The sequence below is a fragment of the Lontra canadensis genome, unplaced genomic scaffold, assembly GCF_010015895.1.
Source record: "Lontra canadensis isolate GAN:19392208 unplaced genomic scaffold, GSC_riverotter_1.0 scaffold16, whole genome shotgun sequence".
In the NCBI taxonomy this organism is placed as follows: Eukaryota; Metazoa; Chordata; class Mammalia; order Carnivora; family Mustelidae; genus Lontra; species Lontra canadensis.
The window spans coordinates 7,281,849-7,302,852 of NW_022631010.1; the positions used below are offsets into that span (position 1 = coordinate 7,281,849).

At 37.3% G+C, this 21,004-nt stretch overlaps 1 protein-coding gene and 1 pseudogene across 2 annotated transcripts in view; both read right to left on the reverse strand.

The window, feature by feature from the left end:
* Positions 1-21,004, reverse strand: part of RNF24 (ring finger protein 24) — a 104,693-nt gene that overhangs the window by 5,849 nt on the left and 77,840 nt on the right. For both annotated transcript variants that reach the window (XM_032859109.1, XM_032859110.1), the window contains exons 3-4: positions 12,175-12,217; positions 9,645-9,686 (exon numbers count right to left, since the gene is read on the reverse strand). In XM_032859109.1, the coding sequence (XP_032715000.1) occupies positions 9,645-9,686; positions 12,175-12,217 (85 nt within the window). The remainder of the gene's footprint in view (positions 1-9,644; positions 9,687-12,174; positions 12,218-21,004) is intronic.
* Positions 1,852-2,440, reverse strand: LOC116868606 (annotated as a pseudogene).

The following is a 21,004-nucleotide window of genomic DNA, read 5'->3' on the forward strand; positions in this document are numbered from 1 at the left end:
CAATTGACAGGGGCACCTGGGTGGCTCAGTGGGTTAAAGCCTCTGCCTTCAGCTCAGATCATGATCCCAGGGTCCTGGGATCAAGCCCCGAATCGGGCTCTCTGCTCAGCAGGCAGTCTGCTTCTCGTCTCTCTCTCTGCCTGCCTCTCTGCCTACTTGTGATCTCTGTCAAAAAAACAAACAAACAAACAAAAAACAAACCAATTGACCATAAATGTGTAAGTTTGTTTTTGAACCCTCAATTCTGTTCTGTTGATCTGCATGTTTTTCCAACTGCTAGTATCACAGTCTTAAATATTGAAGCTTTAAGTTCCAAAATTGGGAGGTGTGAATCCTCCAACTCTGTTCTTTTTCAAGATTGTGTTTTGGATATTCTGTGTTCCTTGCATTTCCACGTGAATTTTCAAGTCTGCTTGTCAATTTCTACCCCCCCCACCAAAAAAAAAGACAGCTGTGATTTTGATAGGAATAACGCTGATTCTGTAAATATTATGGGGAATATTGCCATCCTATCAATAGTAGGTCTTCAAAACCATAAACATAGTAGGTCTTTCCACTTATATAGGTTTTCCTTAATATCCTTCAAGGATTTTTTTTTTTTTTGAGGATTTGATTTATTTATTTGTCAGAGAGAGAGAGAGAGAGATAGAGCATGCACACACATGCACAAGCAGGAGAAGCAGGGGGCAGAGGGAGAAGCAGGCTTCCTGCTGTGTAAGAAGCCTGATGTGGGACTTGGTCCCAGGACTCTGGGATCATGACCCAAGCTGAAGGCAGACAGGTGTCCCAGATATCCTTCAAGGATATTTTGTAGTTTTTAGTATAGAAGTCTGAGCTTCTTTATTAAATTTATTCCCAGTTACCTTAATCTTTTTGATGCTGTTGTAAATGGAACAGTTTTCTTAATTTCACTTTTGAATTATTCATTGCCAATGCATAGAAATACAGCTGGTTTTTGTATATTGATCTTGTATCCTGGACATCTGTTGAACTCATTTATTAGCACTTATGATTTTTGGTGGATTCTTTAGAATTTTCATTTTTTATAAATCCATGTCATCTGCAAATACAGTTTTACTTCTTCCTTTCTAATCTGGATATCTTTTATTACCTTTTCTTGCCTAACTGCTCTGGCTAGACCCTGCAGTACAATGTTGAATAAAAGTGGTAAGAGCAGGCATCCTTGTCTTATTCTGACCTTAGGGCGAAAAGCTGTCAGCCTTTCACCATTAGGATGTTAGCTCTGTGTTTTTCATAGATGCCCTTTATCAAGTTGAGGAAGTTCCCTTCTATTCCTAGTTTGTTGAGTGTTTTTATCATGAAAGAATGTTAAACTTTATCAAATACTTTTTCTGCATCTATTGAAGTGATCATGTGGGTTTTTCCCTCCCTTTATCTGTTAATATTGACTGATTTTCCTTTGTTGAACCAACCTTGTATTCCTGGGATAAATTCCACTTGGTCACAATATATAATCTCTTTTATACGCTGGTAGATTTGGTTTGCTAGTATTTTGTTGAGGATTTTTTCACCTCATATACATATGGGATATTGGTTTGGAGTTTTTTTTTTTTTTTTTTTTTTTTGTGATGCCTTCATCTGGTCTTGACATTAGGACCTGCCAGAATGAGATAGGAAGAGTTCCTTATCACTTTTCATTTTCTGAAGTCAAAGAATGCATCCTATGATAATGTCAGCCCTGCCAGAAGCTGGGATAGGAATATATATACTTACTGACTGGTCAGTCTATAGATACTTGAGTTTGCCTGTTTTACATGTTAAAAGTCAGAAAAGTTCTTAACTGATGGTATCCGCAGAAAGCAGAAGGAAACTGGGTAAGGTACCGCCGAAGTAATTTTTTGCAGCTTGGGGAACAGCAGAAACTACAAGTCTGTGGGGACAGTAAGACCATCAAGATGTGATGGCTTCAGACTCAAACAGACAGGATCACATTTGCTCTTGTTTTGTTTTGTATCCAAAATGTGTTTATTGGGATGGTTTCCCACTCATCTTGATTCAGGGTGCTTTTAGTGCTGCTTCTGTCTGAAGGAACATTTTTCTATACACCTTGCTTTTTTCCTCCTGTAGGTTGTCAGAAGACAGTGGAGCAGTTAACACACAAAACTACCATTTGTGCCTGACCTGACTAAAGTTGGTGGTGCTTTTATAGCAACCTGGGCATTTCACATTTGTGGAGTAGGAAATGGGGCTCTGCACTAGGTGCTTCTTGTGTTTCCTCATCTCTTATGGAGAGGGATGGAGGAGATTCTTTGTGAGGGGCATGTTCTTGTGGGGAGGTTGTCACCATGGGAAAGGCTAGAGTCACATTCTCTCTCTATGCTCAGAAGCTGGATAACATGCCCATGTCCATTCTACTGAACTTTTAAATTTTATTTGAGAGAGAAAGACAGAGTGAAAGAGAGAGAGTGTACACACACGAAGGGGGAGAAACAGACTCCCTACTAGTCAGGGAGCCTGACAAGGGGCTGGATCCCAGGACCCTGGGTCACTGAGCTGATGGCAGACACTTAACTGACTGAGCCACCCAGGTGCCCCTCTACCCAACTTTCTTAAATCAGAATTTCTACAAATGCAAAATAAGGAATGCCTTATTTAAATTTTTAAAAATGCGAGTTCCCTTGCTCTTAAGACAATTATATGAAGTAACAAACATCTTAGTAATCTTGCCATCTTGTATACTGATTCCATTCACAATACACTGAGATTATACCCATAAATAAGACATGTTTGAGGGAACAATGGCTTTATGGAAACTACAGATGTATATTGGACTAGTATTCACCCAGTGCACAATCTCTAAAATGCCCAAGAAGATAGGCTTTGATAATTTCCAGGTGGCTAATACCGTCTATAAATTGACCTCAAATGCAAACTGGGGAATAGAGAGTCATGTGGGGAAGACAATGTCACACACACAAAAATCACACACCTCGGGTGATTCAGCCAAATGGTTTTCTTTTAAATAGATTCTATGGTGGGCACTCATTATCATTATACATTCCCCGAATGGTTATGAGGATATCACATCTTCTGCAAAGGTAGCATTTCTAGTTCAGAAGTATCACTTAAGGTTGGAATCTTTGAAAGCTACAAAAGAACCTAAAGATGGTTGTGCTATTCAGGAAAGATCCAACTTTCCTGCTCCAATCTGAAATATAGTGGGCAGTCCCTTCCATGGACCTCATGTATTCACGTCCTTGGTCCATTACTGTACATGCCTCATTGACTTATGACCTTCTCTCCCATGGGATCACTGTTCCTTGGTCAAACTGGTGGACTATATTCTATCCACTCAATCTTTAGGTTCCTCTATACTGTCAGTTCCTTATACATGCTTTTGACTTTGTAGGTTTTTTTTTTTTAAACTGTTTTTACAATCCAAACAAACCTGGGACAAACCTCAATTGGGCTCCAAATATTTGTATACTAATTTAAAAGCAAAATTTGTATACTAATTTAAAAGTGATTTATAAGAAGACTTATCAGCAGTTCTAGAAAGACTGAAAAGCTTTCAATCTCCTCCTACATACCAAAAGGATGTGACAAAATCTGCACTGCCAGAGCCACTTCCTCACTGGAGCAGAGGGAAGGGGATGAACCTATGGGGAGGGAGGAGAAGAAGGAAAAGATGTTCTTTCCATAGGGGGCAACTCCAATGGGTCCAACCTTTTTGTAGTCTCTTCTTGTGGAAAGCAGGGCGGAGAACAGCCACAGCATGTCTGTTACACCACTCTTCACTCACTCCCTACCTGACTTGGGAAAACTGACCTAAAGATAGCTCTTCCTAGTCCTTGTGCAGCTACGATCCCAGCTGCTGCTGAGATGCAGAGGGGAACAAGGTCTCCTACCCTTCTGTAGATACAGGCAATATGTGATGGAAGAGGGGATGGACCTAATTCAAATCCGGAAGCTATGTGGATGGCTCTACCACTGTACCGTGGATGTGAACTCAGGGTTCTACAGGACTATGTGTACTCAGGTTCATACAGACACAACAGGTGGAGGAGGCCTTCTCTGATGTGGTGGCAGGACAGAAAAAGTGCAATGCGGAAACAAAATCTGGATGATGGCTGAAAATTTACCAACCTTGGTGAAAGACAAACCTACGTATTTATGAAAGTTGACTAAGCCACAGACAGGATAAATCCAAAGAAATCCATGCTCACATATATCACAATTAATTGCTGAAAACTAGACAAAGAAAAAAAAGTCTTGAAAGCAGCTGGAGAAAAAGGACATATTACTGATAGAGGATCAAGGATTTGAATAACTATGAATTTCTCACTGGAAATCATGAAGGCCAGAAGGAAGCGGCACATTTTAAAAGTGCTGGAAGAGGGCGCCTGGCTGGCTCAGTCAGTTAAGCGCCTGCCTATGTCTCAGCTCATGGTCCTGGGGTCCTGGGATTAAGCCCTGCACCGTGCTCCCTGATCAGTGGGGAGTCTGCTTCCCCCTCTCTCTCCCCTCCCTGCTTGTGATGTCTTGTTCTCTAATGAGTAAATAAAATCTTAAAAAAAAACAACAAAACAAGTGCTGAAAGAAAATATGTGTCAACCCAGAGTTCTACCAAATAAAAATATCCTTTAGGAATGAAGGTGAAATAAAGACATTCTCAGATGAAGGCCAACTAGTAGAATTCACAGCCAGCAGATCTGCTCTAAAAGAAATGCTAAAGAAAGATCATCAGATAGAAGGAAAATGGAATTAAGAAGGAAATTGGAATATTAGGAATGAAGAACAACATAAATGATAAATATTTATCACTATTCTTCCTCTCCTGAATTCTTTAAAATACATTTGACAGTTTTAAGTAAAAAAATACAACACTGTCTGATGGGATTTTCAATGCATATAGATGTAATATGATAGCTATTGCATAAAGGGAAAAAGATAAAGGGATCTATATGACGGAAGGTTTCTACATTCCAACTGAAGTGCTAAAAAGTTGATTCTAATTATTTATTTTATAGTCTACTAAAATATTACACAAAAAGATAAAGTCAAAATCATAATAGATACTAAAAATGGATTACTAGGGGTGTCTGGGTCACTCAGTTGGTTGAGCGTTTGCCTTTGGCTCAGGTCGTGGTTCTGCGGTCCTGGGACTGAGCCCTGCATTGGGCTTCCTACTTGGTGAGGAGTCTGCTTCTCTCTCTCCCTTTGCCCTTACCCCCGCTCATGCTCTCTCTTGTGCTCTCTTGAATGAATAAATGAAAAAAATGTTTAAAAAAAGAAAAGTGAATTAAATGGATTGCTAAAAAAAAATGGATTGCTAAAAGGTTCAAATAACCCTAAGAAGGCAGGAATAAGGAAAAGGAATGACAAAGAGAGGGAAAAGCAGAAGACAAATAATACAATATTAGACCTAATTCCAAACACCAATAATTGCCTCTAATGTAAATGGTCTAAACATACCAATTAAAACAAAGATTGGCAGAGTGGGTTAAAGAAAAAATAAAAAAGACCATAACCCAAACTTATGCTATCTATAAGAAAACTCACTTCAAATATAATTATATAGGTAGACTGAAAATAAAAAGATGGAAAAAGACATGCTACACAAACAATCAAAAGAAAGCTAGAGGTGCTACATATTTTTTTAAAAAGGAGTTAATTCTTTTTATTTATTTTAGAGAGAGAGAGAAAGAGCAAGCTCGTGAGCACAAATGGAGAGAATCTTCAAGCAGACTCCCCACTGAGTGGGGAGCCTGATGCGGGGCTTGATCTCACCACCCATGAGATCATGACCTGAGCTAAAACTAAGAGTCAGATACTTAACTGACTGAGCTGCCCAGACACCCCAGCTAGAGGTGCTATATTAATACTAGGCATAGATTTCAAAGCAAAGAAAACTACCAGAGATGAAGAGGGTATTACAATTTCAATAAAAGTATCAATTCACCAAGAAGATACAATCCTAAAAATCCTAAATGTGTATTCGGCTAACAACAGAGCCTTATATAAATAAATAAATAGGTGGAAAGACATAATATGTTTATAGATTAGAAGACTCATGGTAAAGATGCCAATTTCCCCCCGATTTATAGACTTAATGCAGTACTACTAAAAAATCCCAGCAGGATTTCTTCTTTTTTGTAGATATAGACTAGCTGATGCTACAATTTATGTGGAAGAGTGAGGAATTAGACTAGCTAAAACAGTTGTGGAAAAGAATAAAGTTGGAGGATCATACTGCCTGATTTTAAGATTTATGAAGCTATAGTAAGCTTTATTAGTAAAGCTACATTAAAACTGTGGTGTTGGAGAAGGGATGAGTGTATAAATCAAAGGAACAGAATGGAGAATCCAGAAATAGTCACAAAATATGACCATTTGATTTTTGACAAAGGAAATTTAATGGAGAAAGCTACCACTCACCAAACTAGAGCTGGGGACACTGTGGTGAACAAATCAAAGATTAAGTGCAAACAGGGGCAGATCATAAACTAATGCCAAGCCTCTCAGGCTTCTCTTGAAGAACCCCAGGTCTAGCAACAACTAGCCTATATTTTCACATGGCAACAATCAGCTAGAGTTGAGTGCTGGCAACTCCTTTAACAGGACCTACATGTCCCAGTGTGTCACAGCACCCTTCTGTTTTTGATACCAAGACTTTATTAGATGACATATATTAACCCACTTGCATGACAGTTCTGTTGTTTCTCTCAGATCTCCTTCTGTATATCTGTGTCTCTATGAAAAGATGGAGAAATAAACAAAAGTAGGAAAGACTATGGGTACTGAGAGGACATTTTCTTCACAGAAGGACAATATATTCTCGTGTTTTGATTATGTACACGTATCTTCTTAGCTTCACTTAGTATAAGTGTTGTTTGACTCCTATACTGGTAGGAAAAATTAAGCAAAAATGATATAGTGACAGCTATAGAGCCAACTGTCTAAGAAGCTGGGTGGGGGGTGGTACCTGGGCATCTCAATCTACAAGGTCCCAGGAAGTCTCCCTTAGGGGAGCAAAAGCCAAGGAGAAGCTGTATGCACAACACCAGTACCTCCAAAAACTTCTCAGCATATATCCCAGATAACACACAGCACCCACTGCACACTTCAGTATGACTTTCTCATTTATAGTCTCCTCTACCAGACTGTTAACTGCTTAAGAGCAGAAATTAGTATTTTATGCTTATTTGCATTTATCTAGTTTAGTACAGCAATGACATGTTTTATGTATCCAATAACTCTAAAATTATTTTTATTTCAGAGAGGGAGAGAAGAGGGAGAGAGAAAATCCCAAAGATGCTCCACACCCAATGCAGAGCCTGACTTGGGGCTCGATCGCACAACCCTAATACCATGCATGACCTGAGCTAAAACCAAGAGTTGGACACCTAACCAACTGAGCCACCCAGGTGCCCCAACTCTAAAATTATTTTAAAAGTAACATATTAACCTATTTTCCTTCCTTAAGAACCATTACATATAAAACTAACATCTTAATGCAGTACTACTTGACCAACTTCCCCTAATCTTTTTTCTCTTCTCTTCCTCCATGTAACTATGTGTCATTCTCAAACCCAATAAAACACCTTGTAGTATGCATATATATCCATGAACAATATGGTATTTAGTTCAGTTTATATGTCAAATAAACATTTATATCACTTTGTGACTTGCTTTGTTTTGGATCCCACTAGAGATCTGTCCCAGTTGACACATTTACAGGTAGAGCTCAGTCCTTAATTTTGCCTCCTTTATAGTACCCTCATTGTACTCTAACAGGTTTCCTTGCTTCCCTCCCTCTCTTTTGGGTAATCTTCCAGTATATCATGTTTTATTTATTTACTCACCACTGATGGACATTTAGCTTGTCTTTGATATTTCACTACTGTAATTATTCACTAGTAACAGTATCCATATTGAAATTCCACATGCTAACACAGGACCAAACTCTTACCACTATAATTAGGATACAGGAATGCACACATACACAACACAAAAGTCTGACCAAATAGTTTCATCACCAAGAAATGCAACTTGAAAGGACCAAATGAATTGCAAAAAGTGCATGATTGCTTCTAGAAACAAGCTGTAGAGCAAGGTTAGATTATCCTAGCTACCAGTTTCAACACACAGCACCTTCTGCATACTTCTCCCCAAATAATGGGGAGAAGGGATCAGTAGCTGGTCAGACTTGGCGGAACTGGAATGGGTGGGTGCAAATGGGATACTAACTCCAATGCATAGTGATGCGATGCAATGTCCTCATTCAAGATGAAGACTCATTCTAATCTAGTGGGTCACACCAATGAGGAAGATTTCTGCTCCTGAGGAACCCGGTTGTTTAATATTGGTAAAATATGTCAGAATATAATCTTTACATTTATGGTCCTCAAAGAGACCTCAAAGAGAAAAGAGATCATCCTCTATTACTTCATGTTAATTTTGGGAAAATTTAAAAATCAAACAGTAAAAATAAATAAATAAACAAACAAACAAACTAATTAATTAATTAAAAAAATCAAACAGTAATTGATGCTTTGGGTTTAATCCAAGGTTAGGTCTAAAATGCTGTAATACAGCAACTCTTTGATAAAAAAATATGCAAAAAGAGCAAAGGAGCAGTAGACATTTTCAAAGTGTTTGACAATAATATAAATCATTCTTTTTTCTTCCCAAGATTTTATTTACTTATTTGATAAAGGGAGAGAGCACATAAGAAGGGGGAGTAGCAGGCAGAGGATGAGGGAGAAGCAGGCTTGATCTCAGGACCCTGAGATCATGACCCGAGCCAAAGGCAGACGCTTAACCGACTGAGCCACCCAGGCACCCCTAAATCATTATTTTATTATTATTCAAATAATTTTACAAATCAACTCTCTTTGAAGAGACTAGCAATGAAGTTGTCCCACAATTAGATTACATAAGACAGATATTATAATGTACAGCTTTCCAAGTCCTTGTTTCACAAACCAATTCAAAAACTTGGAAAGGAAGGAAGAGAAAAGGGCCTTAAAATTAAAAATTCTGAAATACTGTAGTCAGAGATGAACTAAGGAGTAAAATGAAAAAGAATTATTACAGGTGATGTGCCTGAAGGTGTACAGCAGGATACACACACACTTTTGTATTCACGTTACAAAGCGTGGTAGCATAATAAACACCTGGGAACCAACCATGCAACTACATCACTAGATAATCCCAAGGAATCATATCTCCCCTTACATTCTTCTCTATTGTATCCTCTTGCCTCACCTCCCCAAACTCCCACCCCCATGAAGTAATCACTGCCTCTTTTGTGCCATTTATATGAAGGGATTACTAGGAACATTTTCAAGAATGAAATTAGTGCAAATTCATCTTGAGTAGAAAAGCTAATTTATACTTACCTCCTCATATCAGGGATAACACAGAGCATTCCTACTGCTATGAAATCTTACGACACCACCATCTCTATTAAAAATCTCACAATTAATTAATATTCTCTCTTAAAGTCATCTCATAATTGATTTTTATGTGACCTCACCCTCAAATATTCTATTAAGCAGATCAAGATAAGCTTAACTTTTGTTAACTTCTCAAAATAAAGATGGTTAAGCATACCACAGCATATTATTTCTATTAGATAACAGCTTGAGAAAAGATTAAAATACTTATAGGCAACTTACCTCATGTAAATTCAGTTCTTTTACTTTCTCTTTTAATATAACCTGTAAGACAAAAACAAAATGTTATGCCCATTTAAATCTATAATTTAAAACATTTCTCATTTTACTCAAACATATTTTTCTTTTGTATATGTAGCTCATTTCTCCTGTGCAATATTGGAGAAAACCTCTTTTACTGAGACAAAACATTTTTTTTTTAAGATTTTATTTATTTATTTGACAGACAGAGATCACAAGTAGGCAGAGAAGCAGGCAGAGAGAGAGGAGGAAGCAGGCTCCCTGCTGAGCAGAGAGCCCGATGCGGGGCTCGATCCCAGGACCCTGAGATCATGACCTGAGCCGAAGACAGAGGCTTTAACCCACTGAGCCACCCAGGTGCCCCGAGACAGAACATTTTAGCCATATTTCTTTTAGCAAAATTTTTAACTTGAGCAGCAATGCAATGTTCTCCTGAAAAGCAATTTTAAAATCCCCTTGAGTATATAGATTAAATTTCAGGAAAAGACATAAATACATGCTCATCTGGACCAAGTGCTAACTTAGGAGGAAAATAAATGAAGTTGACTCTCATGATTCACTAAAACACAGTATTAACTGATAGAACTGACTGATTTTTAATTTATAAAAGATTAAAAAATAAAGTCAATGGGGTGCGTGGGTGGCTCAGTGGGTAAGCCTCTGCCTTCAGCTCAGGTCATGATCCTAGGGTCCTGGGATCAAAACCCGCATCGGGCTCTCTGCTCAGCGGGGAGCCTGCTTCCCTTCCTCTCTCTCTGCCTGCCTCTCTGCCTACTTGTGATCTCTGTCAAATAAATAAATAAAATCTTTAAAAAAAAAAAAGTCAAGCTTAATTTCCAAGTTTTGCTTATTTTTATACATCATTATATTATCCTCAGAAAATTTTAGCTCGGCCCAAAGTCATGTAGATGAACTTAAAATTCACCCAGGTGCTATCCCTAACCTGATTTTGTGGTGATTGGATACCAGTTAAAAAAAAAATGACAAGTGGCAAGAAGGCAGCAGATCACTATTTAAAAAGAAAATTTCCAGGGGTTCCCGACTGGCTGTTGGTAGAGCATGTGACTCTTGATCTTGAGGTTGTGAATTCAAGCCCCACATTGGGTGTAGTGACTACTTAAAAAAATAATATCCTTAAAAAATAAAAAAAATAAAATAGAAAATTTTGGAGAATAAACAGATTATTAGGATTATATGCTATCTTAAAGTGAAAAAATAGGCAAGTGAAATTTGGGGGAAAATCTCCCAGTTTTGAGTATCTTACATTCTTGAACCAAAAATCATTTTCAGGGAAAATCACATTTTCAGAAATCACAACCTAAAGCTACCATCCAGCTATGTGGGGATATACTAAATTTTTAACTCAGTATATTTTAAAGACCACTTTACTGTCTCTCTTGTTACTCTATTAATTCTATCAGTCAATTTTACTTGTTAAATGACATTAAGGCCAATTTTACTTTCTAATTAGCGTACATAAAAATATCCTATAGGTTGTCAAGTTTATGATAATACTGAAAAAATTTTATAATAATATCGAGACGAAAGGATTCATTAATTTAGAAAAGTAGAACATTCAACTCTGAATCTCACATGAGACCTATGGGGAAGTACACTGGGTTACCTATGAACATCAGTGTGGACATTCTAAGGAACTTGACAAGGAGCTCAGATTTTCTAGAGTCATAAACAAAAGATGGACAAAGAGATACATAATCCTAAAATGGTGACATGGTCCTGTAGCATCAGTGTTAGCAAGGTTAAAGACCCAAGCAAACTAAAGCTTACCCTACCACTCCACAAAAACAAACAAAAAACAAAAACAAAACAAAACAAAACAAAAAACCTAAAACCAGAAAGCAAAAAAAACTAAGGACAATAAAAATAATTTCACACTTTGGACCAAAAGAAAATTAAGGAACACCTAGGCCTACTGTTTGGTGTCAATGGTAGAATGTTAACAGATGACACATGGAAGAAAAAACAAATTTTACTTGTCCATCAAGAAAAGCTAAGTTTATTCCCTCAAAGAACAAATCAATAAAGGAATGAAAGTACAAAGGGTAGGGATTAACAGCAATGACCCAAATATTTAGACTTCTGGTTGCGTGACATGAGAAGGAGGAGAAGATGAGATCACTATAATGCAACTGTTCACCTCTGAGGAACTGATACGTCTGCTAATGGAAGAGGTAAAAAATTCATTTAATGGAATCTCTTAACTCCACTAGATTAACAGTGATTTTAAGGATTATAAACCATAGCATTTCCTTTTAGCAGTGTTGGCTAAAGTTCCTGTTATATCATATCATCTGAACTTCAAATAATATGAAAGAAATTACTTAAAGTGAAGTTGATCTATTTTTGTACTGCAATCTGGAAGTGAAATGCTAAAATGAACAAAAGTAAATCCAGTCCCAGCTAAACTATGAGAGGAAATTGAAATTCTTATTTTTTGGTACCAAAAAAAAAAAAAAAAAAAATCAAGGCCAATCTGAAGTAAATTTCTTACCTGTTTGTAGGCATAAAATTCTTTGTGTGCTTGATGTCTTAGCCTAAAAGACAGAAATAAGCAATGCAATGTTAAGGTTTTTAATAGAACAATTTGATAAAGATCTTAAACAGATTTTTGATATTAATTAAAATAAATTATGGTTTAAAATCCCAAATCTTTGTTCTGAAAAACACGCAAATGACGTATCTGTTACCATGTTATGAGAAAGTAGCCAAAGAACCATAAAATGTTATCCAAATGTTAAATTCAAGTGAAATCTCATTAAAACACATCTTAGCACAATAAGCATTTTAATGAAGAAGGATCAATTCTACTTATATTGGTAACAGTCCACTTGTACTAATAATATTTAATGTATCACTTCTTCTTTGCCGATTTGGATGCCTTTAATTTCTTTTTGTTGTCTGATTGCTGAGGCTGGGACTTCTAGTACTATGTTGAATAGCAGTGGTGATAATGGACATCCCTGCCGTGTTCCTGACTGTAGTGGAAAAGCTCTGTTTTTCTCCATTGAGAATGATATTTGCGGTGGGTTTTTCATAGATGGCTTTGATGATATTGAGGTATGTACCCTCTATCCCTACACTGTGAAGAGTTTTGATCAGGAAAGGATGCTGTACTTTGTCAAATGCTTTTTCAGCATCTATTGAGAGTATCATATGGTTCTTGTTCTTTCTTTTATTAATGTGTTGTGTCACATTGATTGATTTGTGGATGTTGAACCAACCTTGCAGTCCTGGAATTAATCCCACTTGGTCGTAGTAAATAATCCTTTTAATGTACTATTGGATCCTATTGACTAGTATTTTGGTGAGAATTTTTGCATTTGTGTTCAAACAAGGATATTGGTGTGTAATTCTCTTTTTTGATGGGATATTTGTCTGGTTTTGGGATCAAGGTAATGCTGGCTTCATAAAATGAGTTTGGAAGTTTTCCTTCCATTTCTATTTTTGGGAACAGTTTCAGGAGAATAGGAATTAATTCTTCTTTAAATGTTTGGTGGAATTCCCCTGGGAAGCCATCTGGCCCTGGGCTCTTGTTTGGAGATTTTTGATGACTGCTTCAATCTCCTTACTGGTTATAGGTCTGTTCAGGTTTTCTATTTTTTCCTGGTTTAGTTGCGGTAGTTTATGTCTCTAGGAATGCATCCATTTCTTACAGATTGTCAAATTTGCTGGTGTATAGTTGTTCATAATATGTTCTTATAACTGTATTTCTTTGGTGTTGATTGTGATCTCTCCTCTTTCATTCATGATTTTATTAATTTGGGTCCTTTCTCTTTTCTTTTTGGTAAGTCTGGCCAGGGGTTTATCAATCTTATTAATTCTTTCAAAGAACCAGCTCCTAGTTTTGTTGATTTGTTCAATTGTTTTTTTGGTTTCTATTTCATTGATTTTTGCTCTGATCTTAATGATTTATCTTCTCCTGCTGGGTTTAGGCTTTCTTTGTTATTCTTTCTCCAGCTCCTTTAGGTGTAAGGTTAGGTTGTGTATTTGACACCTCTTTTGTTTCTTGAGAAAGGCTTGTATTACTATATATTTTCCTCTCAGGGCTGCCTTTGCTGTGTCCCAGAGATTTTGAACTGTTGTGTTTTCATTAGCATTTGTTTCCATTATTTTTTTCAATTCTTCTTTAATTTCCTGGTTGACACATTCATTCTTTAGTCTCCATGTATTTGGGTTCTTTCCAAATTTCCTCTTGTGATTGAGTTCCAGCTTCAGAGCACTGTGGTCTGAAAATATGCAGGGAATGACCCAATCTTTTGATACTGGTTGAGACCTGATTTATGACCCAGGATGTGATCTATTCTGGAGAACGTTCCATGTGCACTAGAGAAGAATGTGTATTCTGTTGCTTTGGGATGGAATGTTCTGAATATATCTGTTATGTCCATCTGGTCCAGTGTGTCATTTAAGGCCTTTATTTCCTTGTTGATCTTTTGCTTGGATGATCTGTCCATTTCAGTGAGGGGAGTGCTAAAGTCCCCTACTATTATTGTATTGTCAATGTGTTTCTTTGATTTTGTTATTAATTGGTTTATATAGTTGGCAGCTCCCATGTTAGGGGCATAGATATTTAAAACTGTTAGATCATCTTGTTGGACAGACCCTTTGAGTATGATATAGTGTCCTTCCTCATCTCTTATTATAGTCTTTGGCTTAAAATCTAATTGATCTGATATAAGGATTGCCACCCCAGGTTTCTTTTGATGTCCATTAGTATGATAAATTGTTTTCCACCCCCTCATGTTAAATCTGGAGGTGTCTTTGGGTCTAAAATGAGTTTCTTGTAGACAGCATATTGATACTGGTTTTTTTTTTATTGATTTTTTTTTTTAATCCATTCTGATACCCTGTGTCTTTTGATTGGGGCATTTAGCCCATTTACATTCAGGGTAACTATTGAGAGATATGAATTCAGTGCCATTGTATTGCCTGTAAGGTGACTATTACTGTATATTGTCTCTGTTCCTTTCTGGTCTACTACTTTTAGGCTCTTTGTTTAGAGGAACCCTTTTCCTGTAGAGCTGGTTTGGTGTTTACAAATTCTTTCAGTTTTTGTTTGTCCTGAAAGCTTTTAATCTTTCCTTCTATTTTCAATGATAGCCTAGCTGGATATAGTATTCTTGGCTGCATGTTTTTCTCGTTTAGTGCTCTGAATATATCATGCCAGTTCTTTCTGGCCTGCCAGGTCTCTGTGGATAAGTCTGCTGCCAATCTAATATTTTTATCATTGTATATTACAGACTTCTTGTCCTGAGCTGCTTTCAGCATTTTCTCTTTGTCACTAAGACTTATGAATTTTACTATTAGATGACAGGGTATAGACCTCTTCTTACTGATTTTGAGGGGGAGTTTTCTGTGCCTCCTGGATTTTGATGCTTGTTCCCTTTGCCATATTAGGGAAATTCTCTACAATAATTCTCTCTAATACACCTTCTGCTCCCCTCTTTCTTCTTCTGGAATCCCAATTATTCTAATGTTGTTTCATCTTATGGTATCACTTATCTCTCAAATTCTCGCCTCGTGGTCCAGTAGTTCTTTGTCTCTCTTTTGCTCAGCTTCTTTATTCTCTGTCATTTGGTCTTCTATATCACTAATTCTCTCTTCTGCCTCATTTATCTTAGCAGTAAGAGCCTCCATTTTTTGATTGCACCTCATTAACAGATTTTTTAATTTCAACTTGGTTAGATTTTAGTTCTTTTATTTCTCCAGAAAGGGCTTTTTTCTCCAGACAGCATTTCTCTAATATCTTCCATGCCTTTTTCGAGCCCAGCTAGCACCTTGAGAATCGTCATTCTGAACTCTAGATCTGACATAATACCAATGTCCATTTTGATTAGGTCCCTAGCCTTCAGTACTGCCTCTTGTTCCTTTTTTTGTGGTGAGTTTTTCCCGCCTTATCATTTTATCCAGATAAAAATATATGAAGGAGAGAATAAAGTACTAAAAGGGTGGCAAAGACCCCAGGAAAATGTGCTTTAACCAAATCAGAAGAGTCCCCAAATAATGGGGGGAAGAAAGGGGGTAAAAAGAAGTTCAGAAAAAAAATTAAAAAAAAATCTATAAAAAAGAAAATATATATTTAGACTGGTGAATAGAACAGAGTCACCCACTTAATTTTGGGAGTATTTTGGTCTCCTAGAAGAAACTACATCCCAAAATTTTAAGAATGAAAAACATATATATATATACACACACACACATACATACACAACATAAGGGTAAACATGATGAAGGGATGAAATAGGACTATAAAGATGAAAAATTAAAAAAAAAATTTTCTAAAAAAAGAGTTGGTAAGTTGGTTAGGAGAATAAAAAAAAGAAAGTGGAGAGAATTTGCTCAGGCTGGAGACTAGAACAAAGCCCTGTGCTAGATTTAGGGTATATTTTGATCTATTAGGAGAAGTTGTATCTCAAATTTTTTTAGAAGAAAAAACCCTATGTGTATACAAAAAATAAAGTTAGATACAATGAAGGATAAAATAGGACTATAATAATGAAGGCTCAAAAAGATTTTTTTTAAGTGAAAGGTATTGTTAAGATAAACTAGTTAAAAAACATTAAGAGAAGGGCGCCTGGGTGGCTCAGTTGTTGGGCATCTGCCTTCAGCTTGGGACATGGTCTCAGGGTTCTGGGATCGAGCCCCAAATTGGGCTCCCTGCTCAGGGGGAGGCCTGCTTCTCCCTCTCCCACTCCCCCTGCTTGTAGTACCTCTCTCTCACTGTCTCTTTCTCTATGTCAAATAAATAAATAAAATCTCAAAAAAAATTAAGAAAGGAAAGAGTAAAAGTTAAAAAAATTTTAGCATAAGAAAAAAATAAAATAAAAAAACTTAATTAACTTTGCAAGACTAAGGAATCATGGGGAGAAAGCCATGAATTCCATGCTTTGCTTTCTCCTCCTCTGGAATTCCACTGTTCTCCTTAGTAAGTGAACTTGGTCTTGGCTGGATTTCTTGATCTTCTGGGGGAGGGTCTTGTTATAGTAATTCTCAAGTGTCTTTGCCCGAGGCAGAATTGCACAGCCCTTACCAGGGCCCGGGCTAAGCAATCCGCTTGGGTTCACTTTTGGGAGCTTTTGTTCCCTGAACGCTTTCCATAGAGTTCTGGAGGACGGGAATGAAAATGGTGGCCTCCTAATCTCAGGCCCGGAGGAGCTGAGAGCTACGGGCCCCACTCCTCAGTGTGCCCTTGGAGAAAAGTGCTCAATCACGCCCGTCTCCCTGGCCTCTGGCCGCGCTCCGTGCTCACCCAGCCTGTGACCAAGCATCTCTGTCCCTGGCACACAGCCCCACCTGCAGTCTCCAAACCCAGCAGATCCCTGCACTCCTCCAGGGGGGTCTCCCTGGATCTTATGGGGTACCTGCTCAAAGAGCAGTGGCCTGACTGTGCCACGGATCACAGCTTAAGGTAACCCCTAGTTGAGAGCTTACTCCTTAGCTCCGTCTCTGTAGCTGGCTTCCCTGCTCTAATACCTGTGAGCTCTGTGACACTCAGACACCCGGATCCTTCTGTGACCCTGGGGACCTGAGACCACGCTGTCCCCATGTGGGCTTCACCCATGTGGCCTTCTATTTCCCTTTCTTGCCTAACTACTCTGGCCAGAACTGCTAATATAATGCTAAACAGTGGTGGTGAAAACAGATACCTTTGTCTTGTTCCTGATCTTAGGGGGAAAGCTTTCAGTCTTTCACCATTGGGTATGATGTTAATTGTGGGTTTTCTTGTGTCAGTTTTGATGCACTACATTTTTTTCTAGGAAAATATCCAATTCAACTAAAATTTCAAATTTTTTGGCATAAGGTTGTTCATAATATACATTTTGATCTTATAATATTTGTAGGATTTATAGTACTGTCCTCTTTTTCATTTAAAAAAAAAGATTTTATTTTTAAGTAATCTCTGCACTCAATAAAGGGACTGAACTCAGTACTCTGAGATCCAGAGTCACACGCTCTACTGACTGAGCTAGCCAGAGGCCCCACGTTTCTGATATTAGTAATTTATGTTTTCTCTCCTCTTTTTCCTGATCAATTCTTTCTGGATTCATTAATTTTGTTGCTCTTTCCAAAGAATCAGCTTTTGGCTTCAATGATTTTATTATACATTTGTTTTCTATTTTTCTATTTCATTGATTTCTGTGCCTGGGTTTTTAATTTTCTTCCTCTACTTTCTTTCGGATTTAATTGGCTTTTTTTTTTTTAAGCTCTATTAAAGGAAAACATATAACTGGTTTTCAGCCTGTCTGTAAAATATATTTTTAAAACCATAAATTTCTCTTTCTTAGGTCTAATTTATTACTCACGTAGTTCAAATCATCTATATCCTTACTGCTTCTTTTTGTCTGCTTGTTTTTCAAGAAAAGTGCTCAGTACATTTTCATGTAAAGAATAAAATGAATTCCATTAGAGTTCATTAAAATGAGGCTGGATCTGCATATTTGTTTGACTCTTTTAGTTGGATCTACATATTTTTCCAAAGCATCATTATATCCAACCACAGGATAAACCAATTTGTGCTCACCTTTTTCTTTAATCCATGGTTCATAATTCATCGCTTCTAGGAAATCCTCCTTAAATTAACTTCACCTTTCTGATCATTCCTTTACTCTAAGTTCCATTAATTACCTAATATTTTACATTAAACTGTTTTATTTTGCATTTGCTACACATTTAACAGTTACCTTTTTGCTATTCCTTCCAGGAAACATACTAGTAATATAGATTGTGACTTACTTGGTGAAAAGAGGTGAGAATGGGGAATAATACTTTTATTTCCTTTTTCTTATATAGTTTGTGATCCATTATTTAAAAGAAAAGCAAAATAGGTACTGTCTTCATTAAAAAATTCCAGGTTCAGATGCAAATCTGTCTTTTAAGAGTGATTATGAAATTCTAAAACTGTTATTTTGAAATGAAGCCTAATAAACACAACTGATTATTGTTTAAGGTTAAGAGCACATATTCTGGGGTCAGACACAAATGGTTTTGAGTCTCAGCTCTAACCAATTTTTATCTGTGTGACTGTAAGATAATTATTTAACTTCTGTAAAATAAAGAATAAAATTACCTAGTTCAACTGCAGTGCACAGCACAGGGGCTGAAAGACAGTAAGTGCTGAATAAATACTGATTCCTAAAGAAGTATCTAAGAGGGTGTGATTAACAATGCTGAAGAGTAGGGCGCCTGGGTGGTTCAGTTGGTCAAGCAACTGCCTTTGGCCCAGGTCATGATCCTTGAGTCCCAGGATCAAGTCCCGCATCAGGCTCCCAGCTCCACAGGCAGTCTGCTTCTCCCTCTGACCTTTTCCTCTTTCATGCTCTCTCTCACTGTTTCTCTCTCAAATAAATCAATAAAATCTTAAAAAAAAGAAAAAGCTGCATAGTGCTGGAGAAAATTATAAAACTGTATAGCTGATGGCCACAATAAATCTGTGGTCTCCATTCTCTGTTTAGACTCTCCACTTGTTTTCTAATTCTACCTATTCATTCTCAGTATGCTAAGCTTCCATACAGTGGTCATTCAAATTCTTGCCACTCTCTTCAAGCTTTATCCTACCACTCCCTTCCACATCATTTTTAAGTACTTTAAAGTGAAAGAAAGAGATTATCAGATATGCAAGCTCTCTGGTTCCACATACTTACAAGTCCCTGACTAAACATGGCTTGACTTTGTACTTTTCAACTTTAAGATGGCGCTAAAGTCCTACAAGAGAGTATCCTGTATCTTGTAAAGTCCTATAAGAGAGTATCAGACAGCATATTGCTAGCCTGGAAAAAGCTCAAAATCCAAAGTAAGGTTTGGATTTTGAGCTCTTTCCAGGCTAGCAATATGCTGTCTGATACTCTTTTGTGATGCTGGGCAATGGTAGCAGCTGCAGCTCCCAAGTCAGCCACACAATCATGAGGGCAAACAAGCTGTACACTTACGACGATTCTGTACCAATACAACCCTTTCAGTTTTTCCCTTTCAGTACAGTAGTCAATAAATTACACTAGATATTCAACACTTTATTATAAAATAGGCTTTGTGTTAGATGATTTTGCCTAACTGTAATCTAACCTAAGTGTTCTGAGCCCGTAAAGGTAGGCTAGGCTAAGCTATGATGTGCAGCAGGTTAGAGGTATTAAATGCATTTCTAACTTAAGATATTCTCAATTTACCATGGGTTTGTTGAGACATAATCCCATTACAAGTTGAGGAAGATCTATACATGTGTATTATTTTCCACAGTTACTTTCATCTCTGTCTTAAGAAGTATCTCCTGCTTAGAACAAATGCCACTTGAACTTTTATGTGGGTCTCTTCTTACCTCCATGGTTCCTTCTTTCTTAAAAATCTTCCACATCTAGCTCATTCTCCTTAATATTATTTATATTATATATATTTACAAATATGCTCAAATCTCTTAAACAAACACCAAAATAGTCCCTTGATTCTACAGCAAACCACACCCCTACCCTACCCCACCCCAAACTAATGTTTTCTCAGCCAAGATTCTTCAGAGAGGAGGTCATATTTCTTGTATCCATTTTCACCTGCTGGTTAGGCTTTGCCCAATTACAGCTCACCTTTCATCACCCCTGTATCCATGCTACTGAAACTTTCCTAACTAAAATTATAGATGCAAACCTAATTATCAAATGTAATGAGAACTTTTCAGTTCTTCTTTTACTGGACATTCACGAAAGCAGCTGACACAACTGACTCAATCCACTGAAACCCTACTTGTTGGGTACTGGTCTCATGATTTTCTGCCTATCTTCTGTTATCCCCTCTAAGTGTCTTCTATGGGCTCCTCTTAAATATCAAAATTTTCCTAGGCTTTGGTCCTGTACCTACTTTATTTCACTATACACATTCTCTCTAGGGGACACTCCTGGCCTTAGCCTCTACCTATTATTACATGACCCCCTATTTCGAGACCAGACTTCTTATAAGCTTTAGACCTATATATCCAATTGTGTACTAAACAGTTTGACTATTACACTGGAAACTCAGTCCTCCCATGTCTAAAATGGAATCTATTATACTTCCATCCATTTTCTGTCTCTAGACTGCTATCTACCTCCCTGCCAACCAGAAGTCCAGGAAAAATTCTGAGCTGCCCATCATTAATTTCTGGTCACCAAATTCTGTTCATTTTCACCTGCCAAATATTACTTATAACCATCCATCACAAACATCCATAACAACCTCTCTAGCTCTACTATCATTATCTTGGCTCAATACCTTATAATTTCTATTAGATAACTCACAATCTCCCCTGTAATTTCAGTTTCCAACTTTATCAAAATTATATATGCACAAGTTTCAAAGTCATA